Source organism: Balaenoptera borealis (genome assembly GCF_965194805.1).
Source record: "Balaenoptera borealis genome assembly, chromosome: 6".
Classification (NCBI taxonomy): Eukaryota; Metazoa; Chordata; class Mammalia; order Artiodactyla; family Balaenopteridae; genus Balaenoptera; species Balaenoptera borealis.
Genome location: NC_138863.1, coordinates 70,465,632 through 70,482,019, shown reverse-complemented (window position 1 = coordinate 70,482,019; position 16,388 = coordinate 70,465,632). Strand labels below are relative to the sequence as shown.

General features: G+C 36.1%; 1 protein-coding gene across 5 annotated transcripts in view; it reads left to right on the top strand.

Moving 5' to 3' along the window:
- The first annotated feature begins 2,707 nt into the window (after positions 1-2,707).
- SLC4A10 (solute carrier family 4 member 10) overlaps positions 2,708-16,388 on the top strand; it is a 301,412-nt gene continuing 287,731 nt past the window's right edge. For all 5 annotated transcript variants that reach the window (XM_082395267.1, XM_082395273.1, XM_082395276.1 and 2 more), the window contains exon 1: positions 2,708-4,661. In XM_082395267.1, coding sequence (XP_082251393.1) covers positions 4,614-4,661 — 48 coding nt within the window. In that variant the 5' untranslated portion in view covers positions 2,708-4,613. The remainder of the gene's footprint in view (positions 4,662-16,388) is intronic.

Below are 16,388 nucleotides of genomic sequence, written 5' to 3'. Positions count from 1 at the left end.
GCAGCTGGAGAGGAAGGTGGCCCTTGTGTTTAGTGTTTTCTGTAATTCCTCTCTGTACGGTTGGCTTGTGGCCGATCACTACTTTTATTTCATTCCTCAGAGAGGAAAATTCCACTTTAATATTGCTGGGTATGATAGGAAATAGCATCAGTAGCACAGTGCCGCACACATAGTAGGACTGACTGAATGAAAATCAGACTATTGTCTCATTCCAGTAGAATGTCTGGAACATTCAGTTCCTTGGACAAATTCAGCCTTGCAGTATTTAATTTGGTGTTTGAAGTTGTGGTTGTCAAATTCTTCTAATAAAATCTCATTGGAATTCTAAATAAGAACAGGCTAAATAGGAATGCATTTTTAATCACCTAGGATCCAAGGAAACTTGACTATAGTGGATAGAGCTCTGGACTTGGAGAAATATGAAAGTTACCTGGGAGTAGTTTTCAAAAAGTATATTCCCAGCTACTTCTTCTTCTAGCCTCCACTAAGGACATATCAGCATCTCCAAGGCAGAATTTATGTAGTTGAATAAAAGCTGCTCATGCAATTTGGATTTCCTCTTCCCTGCCTTCTGTTCCCTTTACCTTTTGAGTTTGCAAATCAGTGGAGAAGTTGATCCACAAAAGCCTATCTGTCAAATTCTATGGTTTTGCTAGTAAAAATTCTACTACCTAGTGATGATTTTATTCCTAGAAGTTATCAATACTCCTTCATTGGAACTTGTTTAGTATACGGATGTATTCTCTCAGGTTATGGACCTTAATTTTAAAGCCTGGAGTTGTAAGATAGAGGTAGTGGATAAAATGAGGATCAGTTTCTCTTTCTCCACTTTATTTTTGCTAGGTTAGCATTCAACATCTTGGATCAGAGACCTTTAGAGATACAGGCTTTCTTGATCTTTAGAAGTAGAACATCTGCTATTGAAACTCTGGATAAGTCTTATTATACTGGTAGAAATAGTAGCTCTAGCTTATATTAAGCACTCAAGAAATGGTTGTTTCAAAAAAGTGCCTATATGGTTTAATAATATACATTGTAGGAAATTACTGATTAAAAGTAACTTAAAATACTATCTTATTTTTTATTTTGACTTTTGGAAGAAACAATCAGACTTTTTTCTAGTTATATTTAAATTCTTTTTGAACAAATATAAACTGGGTGACTTAGGGTTTCCTAATGAGATAGAAATAATCTTTCTAAATAGAAGTTATTTTTATTCTAATCAGTTGTATGTGATTATCTATTATGGTCATTTGAGTGAGAAGGGAGCTTTTATTCATCCGTTCATGGTAGAAAGTTAAGTTCAGCACCAAATTAGTAAATTCCTAATCAGACATCTTGTTATTTAAGTTCTTGGTATCATCTCAATGTGCTCTGCACAAAGTTGTAACTCAAATATATTAATCATTAGGCTTAAAGAATAAAATATTTTCTTATTATAAAATAATAGAAGTTTATATTATAAGGAATTGTACTGAGAAGGAAAACAGATATAAGTTGTCTGTAATTCCACCTGTGAAGAGCATTATGGAAAATTCTTGAGTGTTGCTAAAGATAATTTAATATTCACTCCTGTTGATGAAGGGTTTTTAAAATCTGGTGAAATTTTTCTTATTTAAAATAAACTATCTTAATAATTTTGTCATCATCTTTTAACCCCTCTTCATTTGTAACCTCCATACTCTTGGTCTGGGGTTCAGTGATATATGGCTTCATTACCTTAGGAAATACGTATAGTCACTCAAAAACCATTATCAACTACTTTTCCTACAAAAGAGCTTCTTGAACTGACTTTTTCTCTTCTGTGGATTAGAGAATCCCCCACCTCTCTTTTGCTGAGATTTGTAAAGCAAAAGGGTATGTCCTTGGGACACTTTTGTTTAGATTCGTTCTTTTCAAAGTTCTTTAGTATCTTTGCATTCCTATACGCTAATGATGAAAAATCTGAAAGAGAAATTAAGGAAACACTCCCATTTACCATTGCAACAAAAAGAATAAAATACCTAGGAAGAAACCTACCTAAGGAGACAGAAGACCAGTATGCAGAAAACTATAAGATACTGATGAAATAAATTAAAGATAATACAAACAGATGGAGAGATATATCATGTTCCTGGATTGGAAGAATCAACATTGTGAAAATGACTATACTACCCAAAGCAATCTACAGATTCAATGCAATCCCTATCAAACTACCACTGGCATTTTTCACAGAACTAGAACAAAAAATTTCACAATTTATATGGAAACACAAAAGACCCCGAACAGCCAAAGCAATCTTGAGAAAGAAAAACGGAGCTGGAGGAATCAGGTTCCCTGACTTCAGAATATACTACAAAGCTACAGTAATCAAGACAGTATGGTACTAGCACAAAAACAGAAATATAGGTCAGTGGAACAGGATAGAAAGCCCAGAGATGAACCCACGCACCTATGGTCACCGTATCTTTGATAAAGGAGGCAAGAATGTACAATGGAGAAAAGACAGCCTCCTCAATAAGTGGTGCTGGGAAAACTGGACAGCTACATGTAAAAGAATGAAATTAGAACACTCCCTAACACCATACACAAAAATAAACTCAAAATGGATTAAAGACCTAAATGTAAGGCCAGACACTATCAAACTCTTAGAGGAAAACATAGGCAGAACACTCTATGACATAAATCACAGCAAGATCCTTTTTGCCCCACCTCCTAGAGGAATGGAAATAAAAATATACAAATGGGACGTAAAGAAACTTAAAAGCTTTTGCACAGCAAAGGAAACCATAAGACAAAAAGACAACCCTCAGAATGGGAGAAAATATTTGCAAATGAAGCAACTGACAAAGGATTAATCTCCAAAATTTACAAGCAGCTCATGCAGCTCAATATCAAAAAAACAAACAACTCAAACCAAAAATGGGCAGAAGACCTAAATAGACATTTCTCCAAAGGAGATATACAGATTGCCAACAAACACATGAAAGGATGCTCAACATCACTAATCATTAGAGAAATGCAAATCAAAACTACAATGAGGTATTACCTCACACCAGTCAGAATGGCCATCATCAAAAACTCTACAAACAATAAATGCTGGAGAGGGTGTGGAGAAAAGGGAACCTGCTTGCACTGTTGGTGGGAATGTAAATTGATACAGCCACTATGGAGAACAGTATGGAGGTTCCTTAAAAAACTAAAAATAGAACTACCATATGACCCAGCAATCCCACTACTGGGCACATACCCTGAGAAAACCATAATTCAAAAAGAGTCATGTACCACAATGTTCATTGCAGCACTATTTACAAAAGCCAGGACATGGAGGCAACCTAAGTGTCCATCGACAGATGAATGGATAAAGAAGATGTGGCACATATATACAATGGAATATTACTCAGCCATAAAAAGAAACGAAATTGAGTTATTTGGAGTGAGGTGGATGGACCTAGAGACTGTCATATAGAGTGAGGTAAGTCAGAAAGAGAAAAACCAATATCGTATGCTAACGCATACGTATGGAATCTAAAAAAAAAAAGGTTCTGACGAACCTCGTGGCAGGACAGGAATAAAAATGCAGACGTAGAGAATGGACTTGAGGACGTGAGGAGACGCAAGGGTAAGCTGGGACAAAGTGAGAGAGTAGCCTTGACATATATACACTACCAAATGTAAACTAGATAGCTAGTGGGAAGCAGCTGCGTGGCACAGGGAGATCAGCTTGGTGCTTGTGAACACCTAGAGGGGTAGGATAGGGAGTGTGGGAGGGAGACGCAAGAGGAAGGGGATATGGGGATATACGTATACATATAGCTGATTCACTTTGTTATACAGCTGAAACTAAAACACCATTGTAAAGCAATTATACTCCAATAAAGATGTTAAAAAAATTCTTTAGTATCTTGATCATTGCTACTCTCAAAATACTTTTCTTTCCCTGTTATTTTTGTTGGGAAATCATAGAAAAATATATTTTATTTGTTATAGTGTGTGACTTATCTAAGTTTCTCACAATTAAAATATTGAAAGTATCTGTGTGCCAAATTCTTATTGTCAACAATGACTTAAATGCTGATTTTTTTTTTGTTAGCACATAGTTCACTCTCACTAAGACATACCAATTTTGATGTCATCTCATCTGTCTTTAAAGACCCCAGGTACTCAGAGCAGTATACCTAGTAAACCTATCGACGTCATCTTGTTTGAATTTTGTCTCCTATGGGTTTCTGGGAATAAAGTGAATTGCCTCAAAGTGTCAAAATCTGGCTGAGCTCGTTGGAGTCCACGTTGGACTAGTCTATATAAGAGGTTAGCATCTTATAAGAGATTCTTAGTGTCCATCAGACTTGCAGCATTGCAGGCTGTACTTTATACAAGTAGCCAGGTGTGGGCAGTGATACCGGGCTTGGGAAATCTCTCTTACCGGCCCAGGGATTCAAGGCGTTCAGTGCAAAACCTGGCCAGCCGCCCGAGCGAGTAGGAGCCATGTGACTCTGGTGAGCTGGAGTGTGCAATTGCCTCCTGCTTCAGAGCTACCTGATCCGAATACTAAGCAGAGCGAGTGCCGGGCTGAGTGTAAGGTACTGAAGACACTGCAGAGAAAGGTGCTTATTCCAGAGGCATTACAAAGCATGGAGATTAAAGACCAGGGAGCCCAAATGGAGCCGCTGCTGCCTACGGTAAGAGACAACCTGCTGTCACGTAGATTAACAGCGTTTGCAGCAAAACCTGTCAGGCAAGTGGTCTGCTAGCCAGGTTCAGCGAGTGTACTTTTGGGGTGGTGGATAGCTCCCACGACGTACGGACAGGGGTCTCCTCCCATCTCGGGTGACTGAAATGCATAACGCAAAGCACATGATTTTTTTCTCCCCCTTCTCAATATGGATGCACTACCATGATGAAATGTCTCATGTTTGCTGCTGTTTGAAGAGATGGCTAGCTTTAGCAGCAGGGACAGCTGTGTGTCTCTTTCCCTGTCTGTTACTGCCTGTCTCTCTGTTGGGCTATGCAGTCAAGCCCCTGCAAAGAAGCCCCCTTTTTATCATGTTTCTTCTGTGGTAAATTTCCTCCCTGTGCCTCATCCCCCTGACCGCGAGGTAAGGGAATCTGCTGCTGTTGCAGCTATAGAGATTTAGTCTCTGCAGAAACCAGGGGAAAGGAGAACTGAAGGATCATTTGTGTGTGTGTGTGTGTGTGTGTGCTGTCAGTTTCTCTCAAAGGGAAATGTTGTCATGGCTCACATACAAAGGAGGTATGTATTTTGGGGGGCAGGCACACAATTCAGTTTTGAATATCTGAAATGCTCCTGAGCTGTCATTTAGAAATAGCCTGTTTATCTCTGGGTCATAAGCTGCCTCCCTAGATCTAGGGTGAGTTCTTGGGCGAGTAGTTGATTTGCCTCTCCTCTCCACAATCTCCGACTGGCTCACAGACTTTGTAGTTCTTCAGACACATCCTTTCTCAGCCTAGAGCAGCTGATGTTGCTGTATTCACGGAAAAAAAGACAACCACAACAACAACATTTTCTTGATGCAACAGAGATGCCACACGCTAGCTTCCAGCCATCTATCAGCGCTGTCACAGCTCCGGACAGCAGAAATCTCCTCCCTGCACCAAACCAGGCCAAGGGGCTGTTCTCAGCTCTCTGTTACTCAGGTTGGTGACCCACCTTGCAGACTAGAGACTGGCGGCAAGCTGTCCTTTTCTGGGTCCATTCCTAGGCTTTGAACACATCTTTCAATCAAATGATTCCCCAGGGGGTGTGTGCAAATTCTGGGCCACTGTATTTTTAGGGCCTTACCTCTCCTGCCGGGCTCAAAATCTGTAAAAGATTCCTGTTTGCATCCCGGAATTGGCCGTGGCTACTGAGCATGCCCAGTTCTCCTCAGGACGCCAGTCTTGGGCAGGGAGGGAGCAGGGAGATGGGAATAATGCAGGAGTCACCACCAAGAATGGAGACTAAATAAAAGGCAGGGGCAGTGTCAGAGATGGGGAAAAAAGGAAAGCATGCCACTTAGCTTGCCTGCTTAAAAGTAGAGACATTTCTTTACAGATCAAAGTGGAGTTATTTTACAAAAATGAGACTAAAAGATTTGTCTGTATTCCCAAACTTGAATAGAAACATAAATTAGGATTCTGCGGGTACTCAGAATAAAGGGTGTCAAGAATGTCAGAGTATTATTGTACCCTGGATGAGAGAGAGGAACTATACACAGGAATTGGGGAGTGGAGATTTAAGGAAGATTAAGATATAGGAAAAAAACTCATTTTTATGGGGAAGGGGTTTGGAAGTTGTCCTAGAAAAGCAGGCTGAAGTCAGTTTGATGTGGCATATGAATTGCCCCTTGTGGGGAATATTTAAAGGGTTTAGGACCAAATGAGGATTCCCTGGAAAGATTTAGAAGATGATGACATTATTGGGCTAGATGGGCAATCAGTTTGTGGCTTAAAAGAGTAGAGAAAATACAAGTTTGGCTGGAAAAGAAGGTCTGCAGTAAGTTGGATGGACATTTTTGAAGAGTCAAAAGTGTGCATTTCATGTGGACAATGGCCAGCACAAAATAGTTACATAGTTTAATGTCAAGAGAGAATCAGGTTAGCAGTTCATTATAAGGAAAATAAGCCTGAGAGGCTAGAAAGGTTGTTGAATTATTGGCCTATTTTTATACTTGTATAGTATTTTCAACTTCCCCAGTTGCTTTTATGACCTTTTTTTTTCCCCTCAAAAGAATCCTGTTGAGTAAAGCAGATTTTATTGTCCTAATTTTAAGTATAAGGAATAGAGGCACAGGGAGTTTGAATAACATGTGTAAGTGATGAAGCCAGAACTACAATATAGGTCTTCTAAAACTAGTTCAGAAAAAAAAGCAGTATTTTTTTTAACATTGCATTATTAACCAGGCCTATCATAATCAGATCCTCGGCTGGGGTTTTTATGCCTGGAAGAGAAAGGAAGAAATAGTTTAGGGCTCTTTTTTAGAAAATTAATCAGATGACTTTGCAGGTAATAATGTGAGAGGCGCTATGGCATAATATTTTAAAACACAGTCTTGTAGGTTCCAGCACTGCTGTTTACATGCTGTATAGTCTTGGGTGGGTGATTAAGCCTTAGTTTCTTCAACTGAAAAATGGGAAGGAGATGGTACTTATCTCTTGTGTTTTGTGATGAGTAAATAAAGTAATCTATGGGAAGTAGCTGGTATTTAGTAAGTTCTCAATAAAGTTAGCTGTTATTATAATTGTTGATGGAAATACAGACATTGAGATAAATTATAGGTTTCAGGCTTTTATGAAAGATGGCTTATCAGTACTATTTGCTAAGAAGGAAAAGTGGGGAAATGGAACACTGGAAAACACTGTACAGTGGAGGTGGAAGGTGGGATTTTTAATTATAGCTATGGAAACTTTGTAGTATGGTTGGAAAGCCATTTAGAAAGGCATTAAAAACCAAGATTAGATATGGGACAGAAGCAGTCAGAGGTAGGTAAATAGAGAAGTAAGAGAGAAATAAAAATTATAAGAATGGCTAAGTATGCCAAATGAGTGAATGTATTAATCCTGACCTAAGTGGAAGGGTGGAATAGATTCTTTTTAAGCCTCCAGTGTTTACCTTAATTTAGTATATCTAAAGTACATCTTAAGAGTCTGTGTGAAGGAGGCCCTGACATGTTCCTTTTTCTCTCAGTCCTTTTTAGGGAGCTTCGGAGATTATTTTCTTTTGCTGGACAAGGCCTCATTGCATTTGTAGGCCCTAGTCACTCTAAGGGTTAGGACATTCAATTCTTCTAGGCTCAGAGTACAGTCTGGTAGCACCTAACTGTTATGTCTGAAGCAATGGAACAAGCAAGGTTCAGAAGATTCATTCACTTATTAAATGCCTGCTGTTGGCCAAACATGTTCTTGGTGATGGGGTTACAGCAGTGAATAAGACAGAGAAAAGTCCTGTCCACATGGACCTCACAATCTAGCTAATCCAGAGATAGGGGTCCATTTAACTCTTTGAGAGACTGCTATTTTCTCTTCAAATGTTTAATCATTGTTATAAGCTCTTTGAGATGGGTATATATGGAGACTATATGTAATAGTAATGATGGTGACATTACTTTAGTAAGGATGGAATTAATCTTGCTTCTACGAGTAAATAACTGGTCAATCTTTAAATTACTAGGCCATGGAAGAGGCTTCTAGGAGAATATTTTTAAGACAAATATTTCTATTTTATACCTTTAATCTTGGGTGATATGCAGTGGTCCGTGTTGGATCCCTTCTAAAATTCAGATGTCCCAAAAGGAACTTATTTTAAGTTGAACTTACTTATAAAACTGCCCTGAGGTATGGAACAAGAGTAAAGATCGCTTTTTAAAGGTAATGTAGTATAGCATAGATGGTAGAATTTAGTACCGTTCAGAATGCTAATTCCAGATTTCCAAATGGCCCAGGTTATTGAATTGTTTTATTTGTGAAAAAAAAGTCATGAAAAATTTTTAAATTATTGTATTAAGGAAAAGAAAAAAATGAGACTAAAATGTCAAAGTAACAAAAAGAGCACACAGGTTGACTAAGTCATATTGGTATTTCTATTTTATTATAATTTAGATTATAAAATGAATTTAAAGAAAACATACTCATGACACATGGTAATACATAGGAAGCAAAATGCAGTATAAGAAATCAATTCTCATTTCCACTTTCATGACTTGAATTGTTATTCCACATTGGTGAGTGAATATAGAAATAAATTACATGTATAGGATGCTAAGGTTGGTAATGAGTGGTAGAATCTAGAAGCCTAAAGTGTTAATTTTATGCTGAAAATATTGGGGTCAGATAAGGAAGTGGGATAGTTTATGATGGAGGGTTACAAAATGTCTGAACTAAGGTCAAGAACTCAAATAGTCAGAGAGCATGGCCAGAAAAATAATCACACTTCCAATGTGTCATTTCTTTCTAACCTTGGAATGAGTTGTTTCAGAATTCTAAACTGGGTATAGATAGACTACGGTGCATTGCAAGATGCTTCAAGTGAATGGAGATTTGTGGGTGCCACTCTCAACCCATTTCTCTATGTAGAGAAGCTTCCACTCTTCCCTTCTCATATCTCATAGGATACATGACACTTGATCATTTGGCTTTCTGTGAAGATACTACTTTCAACCTTTGTAGTAAATAGTAGTTAAGTTTTATTTATTGTTAGATAAATGGAAATTAAAGTTCTAATATATTCTTCCACTTGAAAGAGTTGTCTCAGATACTCCTTGGGGGTGTGTTGCTCTTATTTCGAAAAAGGGAATAACTAGTATATAATGCATCTATTTTGTGCAATCATATATGTTTTGGTCAGAGAAGGACTGTAGCAATCAATTGGAGACTAGATTTTAGACTGACTTCTTAATTTACAGATGATGAAACTGAACATCAAAGAGATAAGGACATGTATTTAAGGGCAGGCACTTATACTAGTTAATGGAAGAGCTTGGTCTAGAGTCCCCTTCTTGATTCCCAGTTCATCATTCTTTCCACTGTCCTATTCTAGCATAGAGTAAACAGATGAGTACTGAATTAAAATAATGATGGTAATTAGACAATCTTTGTGAAGTAGTAATAGGTATTGTCTCAGGCTTGTGCTAAGTGCAAATATCTCTAGTCTTTATGATAATCCTGAAAGGTTGCTAATATTATCTAGCCTTGACAGATGAGAAACTGATGCTCAGAGGATTGAATAAGTTACCCAGGTTCACATAGCTAATAAGTACTGAGCTAGGATTTAAAAATATTGCATCTAACTAAAAAGTGGCTCGATTCTTTTAAATTAAAGCCAATTAGAAAATAAATAGGAATCACATTATAGAGTGGGCTTTCATATCTACCTCTTCAAAAATGAAAGTACTATGAAACAAGGTACTATAAAATGTAAGGCATTGTAGGCCACATATTGCATGATTCCATTTATTGAAATGTCCATAATAGGAAAATTCTTGGAAACTAAAGTAGATTAATGGTTGCCGGGGCTTGGGGTGTAGTGGAGAATTGAGAATGACTGCTAACAGCTATGGGGTTTCTTTTTGGAGTGATGGAAATGCTTTGGAAGTAGTAGTGGTGATGGTTGCACAACATTGTGAAAGTACTAAACACCACTGAATTGTGCACTGCAAAATGATCAATTTTATGTAAGAAAAAGTAAGTTATTATTTAGCCATTAGCACTAACAGGGAGAAAGTTGAGGATCTAAACAATGCTTGTATCATTCATATTTATATAAATCAAAGAAAGGGCAAATAAAATACTCATAAAAATTAAAAATAACTTCACACACACACACAAACACACACCGAGATGATCTCTACCACAAAATTTATTCTCTTTGTGATAATAATGCTGAGGTTGGCCAAGGTTTCAGCAAACTATCTGTAGACCCAGAGGTCTTTTGAAAATACATCTTCAAATCTGAGTTGAGAGTGTATGGCACATGTTATGTGTAAGAGAGGAAGAAAACTATTTAACTTGGTTCAAATTGTTATTTCTTCTCCGAATCACCTTTCTAAATTTCTCTTGATAGTCTTTAAACTTTAAGATAAGGAAAATCAAAGCAACTAAGTTTCTAAGAAGCTACTTTTTTTTCCATTAAAGCTTACTTTGTGTTACTAACATTTTTTTAAAGTCATTGTTGGTCTAGCCTCATAAAATATTATGTTACTCTATGGTATAGTAAGTCTAACTACAAAGAAAACATCAATTATTAACATTTTTTTAAACCTTTTTTTAAAAAAATTTATTTATTTTTTGGCTGTGTTGGGTCTTCCTTGCTGCGCACCAGCTTTCTCTAGTTGTGGCAAGCGGGGGCGACTCTTCTTTGCAGTGCACGGGCTTCTCATTGTGGTGGCTTCTCTTGTTGCGGAGCACGGGCTCTAGGCACGTGGGCGTTAATAATTGCAGCACACAGGCTCAGTAGTTGTGGCTCACGGGCTTAGTTGTTCCAGGCATGTGGGATCTTCCCAGACCAGGGATCGAACCAGTGTCCCCTGCATTGGCAGGCAGATTCTTTTTTTTTTTTTTTAAACATCTTTATTGGAGTATAATTGCTTTACAATGGTGTGTTAGTTTCTGCTTTATAACAAAGTCAATCAGTTATACATATACATATGTTCCCATATCTCTTCCCTCTTGCGTCTCCCTCCCTCCCACCCTCCCTATCCCACCCCTCTATGTGGTCACAAAGCACCGAGCTGATCTCCCTGTGCTATGCGGCTGCTTCCCACTAGCTATCTATTTTACATTTGGTAGTGTATATATGTCCATGCCACTCTCTCACCCTGTCACACCTTACCCCTCCCCCTCCCCATATCCTCAAGTCCATTCTCTAGTAAGCAGGCAGATTCTTAACCACTGCACCACCAGGGAAGTCCCCAAATTGCGCCATTTTACAATAAGCTGTATAAGGGTTTTGGTTTTGCACATTTTTCCCAACACTTGGTATTTTCTGGTTTTGTTTTGTGTGTTTTTTTTTTTTTAGTAAATCCATTCTGAGTGTGAAGTAGTATGCTGCTGTGATTTCGATTTGCATTTCCATAGTGACTAATTGTCTTAGTCCATTGGGTTTACTGTAACAAAATACCATAGACTGGGTGGTTTACTAACAACAGAAATTTATTTGGCACAATTCTGGAGACTGGGAAGTCCAAGATCAAGAATTGGCAGATTTGATACCTGGTGAGAGCCATTTCCTTGTTCATAGATAGCCATCTTTTAGCATGTTCTCACATGTGGAGGGGGGAAGGGAGCTGACTGGGCCTCTTTCATAAGGGCACTAATCCCAAAGGCCCTACCTTCTAATACCATCACATTGGAGATTAGGTTTCAACATCTGAATTTTTGGGGAACACAAATACTCAGTCTATAGCACTAACTTTTTATGTGCTTATTAGCCATTTGTATCTCTTCTTTGATGAAATGTCTATTAAATCTTCTGCCCATTTAAAAAATTGGTTATCATCTTCTTGACTTGTAAGAGTTTTTTAAAAAATATATTTTGGATACAGGATTCTTGTCAGAAATATGATTTGCAAATGTTTTCTCACTGTCTGGCCTTGTCTTTTAACTTTCTTAATGGTGACCTTTGAAACACAAAAGTTTTATTAATTTTGATGATGTGCAATTTATCAAATTTTTCTTTTACCGATTGTGCTTTTGGTGTTGAATTTAAGAACTTTGCCTAGACCAAGGTCACAAAGATTTTTTCGTATGTTTTTTTCTAGAAGTTTTATAGTTTCACCTCCTACATGTAGATCAATGATCCATTCTGAGTTAATTTTTGTGTATGGTGTGAGATAAGAGTTAAGTCCTCTTTATTGTTTTTGCTTTTTTTAAAAAAAATATAGATATCCAATTGCCCTAGCACCATTTGTTGAAAAGACCACCTTTCTGCATTGAATTTTCTTGGCAGCTTTGTTGAAATTAAATCGACTATAAATATAAGGTTATTTTTTTGGACACTGAATTATGTCTGTTCATCTATGGCAATATCCTTACCGTAATACCACACTGTCTGATTGTTGAAGCTTTATAGTAAAATTTGAAATCAGGTAGTATAAATCCTTCAACTTCGTTCTTCTTTTTCAAAGTTGTTTTGGCTATTCTAGGTCCTACATTTCCATGTAAATTTTAGGGCCCACTTGTTGATTGCTATGAAAAGCCTACAAGGGTCTTAATAGCAATTGATTGCTTTGAATTTATAGATCAATTTGGGGAGAATTGCCATCTTGACAATATTGGGTCTTCCAAACGTATATGTGAACTGTCTCTCCATGTATTTAGATCTTTAATTTGTTGTGGTAGTGTTTTCTAGTTTTATTTGTTTTAGTGAGGATTTTTATGTACTGTATCAAGGATGACACAAAAATTCCTGAGGTGCCATTTGTATAGAAGTTTCTATATTAAGCTTAGGTCCAATTCCAAATCGTTCAGAACTCCAGAGGTTTTCTCAGACGGCAAAAATGGAGTTTAATCTACAGACTCGGTGGGATAGAGTGAGAATGTATAATAGCCAAGGACTATGTATAGTTTTGATTTAGTGATAAAGTTCTTATATTATCAGTATCATCAAGAATTGCTCATTCATTTTCATTCATCATGAAAATTATGCTCTAAGGATCTAATAAGCAAGTTTTTAAAGAATTTTCCCATTCCATATTGAATGTGTTAGGTTGCTGGGGTTCCTCCAAAATTTATTTGTACTTCTGCTTCTTCTTGCTTATCCTGCAAAACCAAAATTATTCAGAGAAGGCTATTGCTTCCTAATGACTGTTTTTTTCTTTTTGACAATGAGGGTTTGATATCAGAGATGATGACCTAGTCAAATTCCAGAAAGCAAGTGCCATAAAAAGTAGTTAAATATATAACAACTACTGTAAAACACATCTCTGCTTATGAAGCACATTTAATTATCGTTAGATTCATATTGCTTCTTTCATAAATACAGTGGTGATTTTCTGTTGATATTTAAGCTGCTCTGGTAATAAGCCTCTTCAAACTCTTTTTGATTTTCTCAGAAACAAGAATATAGTTAAAAAATGAAAAAGAAATGCAGACAGCAAGACACAGACCTAATATATAATATGATTTGTGATTTGAGTGCATACTATGCACTTTGTGTTTCATTAACACGTAACTTCATAGTATAAATGCCTGTTAAAAAAATCTAATTTTTATGTAATTTTACAGAGCATCTCTAGTAGATACAAAATTTTGGTATTTTTTTCCCCCTAAACCTTAAAACCTTAAACTCAAAGACCACTTGCATCAGAATCAACAGGAGGACTCATTAAAAACCCAAGTTCTGGGTCTTACTCAAGCTTATAGGCTTAGAATATCAAAGAGGTGGTGCCAATAAACAAGCAATTTAAAGAACTCTCTAGGTGATTCTTATGATCGTGAAAGTTTGAGAATATTTACCTTAAAAAAATAACAAAATAAAAATTATAATATGTCTTTGAATTATTTTACTTGTGGGAATGCTAGGAGACCAAATTTTGCAATAAAATAAAGTGAGCTTTTTTTTAAATAAATCATAATGGATTAGAAAATTAAGTTCTTACTGCCTGTTTTACTCATTTAGCATTTATTACATATTACATATCACTTTGCAATTTATATATGTATATAAAACTATTTTTACTTATATATAAATACACATATACGTAACTTGTTTCCTCAATTAGAGTGCTAGATTCTTAAAAGTAGAGTCTGCTTCAGACAATTTTGTGCTGCTCTCACAGAGTCAAGGGCATGGAAGTCCTTTTTAAACATATCATGGGTTATTAGGCAGCAATGCTATTAGACACCAGTTGTCAAGAACTGAAACTCTGAAGTCAGACAGTTCTAACTGTTCTAATTAGTAGGTATGCCAACTTTGGCAAGTTGCCTAGCGGTTCAAAGCCTCACTTTTCTTATCTATAAAATAGGGATGATAACAATAATAGCATCTACCTCATGGGTTTGTGAGAATGAGTGAATTATGTACATATTACCTACATAATTATGTACTCATGCATTTATATATATGTTATACTTTTTGGAGTAATGACAAAAATAATAACAATTATTGTTATTATTGGCTTAATATTTTTCCTTTTGATTGAAAATAATTACATCAAAGATTTTTATACCTAATATGCATAATTCATTCGATCATTGACTCAATAATGCTTATTCAATAACTTTATTTATTCATCTGACAGTAATAAGATGTGTACCAATAATATAATCTGGTAAGTATAATAAAGTATATTTTACCTAATTATAAAATTAATACTTATTTTTTAGGGTAGCTTAGAAAGCATAGAAAAATAAATATAAAAGAAAACATTCATTTTGCTATTTTTTAGCTCTTTATTTTGAGACAATTTTGTACCTAAAGAATAATTGCAAAAACAGTACGAAGAGTTCCTGTATACCTTTTGTCCACCTTGCCATGTTAATATCTTACATAACTATAGTTAGTAATTAAATCCAGGAAATTCACATTGATACAATTCTATTAACTCTATTATTAACTCTGTAATTAACTCTATAATTAACTCTATTATTAACTCTATAATTAACTCTATTATTAACTCTATAATTCTATTATTAATTTATTAATATTAAACCAAATATTTTTTAGGGTATCACCGGTTTTTCCACTAATGTCCTTTTTCTGTTTCAGGATCCCATTTTGTGTTCAGATATCATGTCTCTTTAATCATCTCCAATTTGTGAGTTACTCAATCTTCCCTTATCTTTCATAACTTTGACACTCTTGAGGTGTACAGTCAGCTTTTTTGTAGATTATCTCTCAATTTGTGCTTGTCTGGGGTTCTCCTAATTAGATTGAGGTTATGCATATTTTTTGTCAAGAATATGATCGAAATGGAATGAACCCTTCTCAGTGCCTCATTATCAGGGGATAGATGATATTTTATATCCGGGGATATTAACCTTGATTACAGTTGGATTTTCCACTGTAAAGTTAAAAAGTTTCCCTTCGTAATGGTCTCTTAGGGGAGATACTTTGAGACTATGCAAATATCTTGTTTCTCTTCAAACTTTTGCCTACTAATTTTAGCATTCATCAATGAATATTTCCTGCTTATTATCTATTTATTACTGTGGTATTTGCTTAAGAGTGACTTGTTATTTCTCTCATTCTTTTTGCATTTAGAAATTAGAATTTTTTCATATAGGGAAAGAGCTGTCACTTCGCCTCCATTTATTTATTTATTCAATTGCTTATTTCATATGGACTCAAAGATACTTATTTTATGGGCCATAACCCAATACTTTCAGAATTCACTTTGTTGCTCAAATGGTTTCATCTTTTGACATTACGAGCTCCTTTCAACTGGCTCTCATCCTTTCAATATGCTGCCATTCTTTCTTTGAGCACTTTCTTAGTATCTGGGGCCATAAGATTTTCCAGGGTCATCTTGTATTTACCCTGCTTCAGCCCTGGAATCAGCTATTTCTTTAAGGAACTACTAGGCTATGTTTTGAGGCTATTTATAAATATTGCTAAATTTTTTTTCCAGAAAGATTGTATAACCAGTTTTCACTTTCACTTGAAGTTTCACTAGCATTTTAAAAACTGTGACAGTTTGCCTGGTAAACATTTTACTAACACTTTCTTTTGTGTTCCATTTCCAACTTTGTTGTGTTTCTCTGTGAAGTAGGTTTCTTTGAAAAATCACAGTTCAGAAGAAACATTGAACTATTTGAAAAATTCCTCAGTTTAGTTCACCTTGCTTAAGGTATTACTGAAATGCTACATAAGACAATTACTAACATCTCTTTTATATGTGGCTCCCTTGTACAGGGAAGGTATGAGCCTCAAGCCCGTTATTACAGATCAGTACTAGATACCATTTTGGCCATGA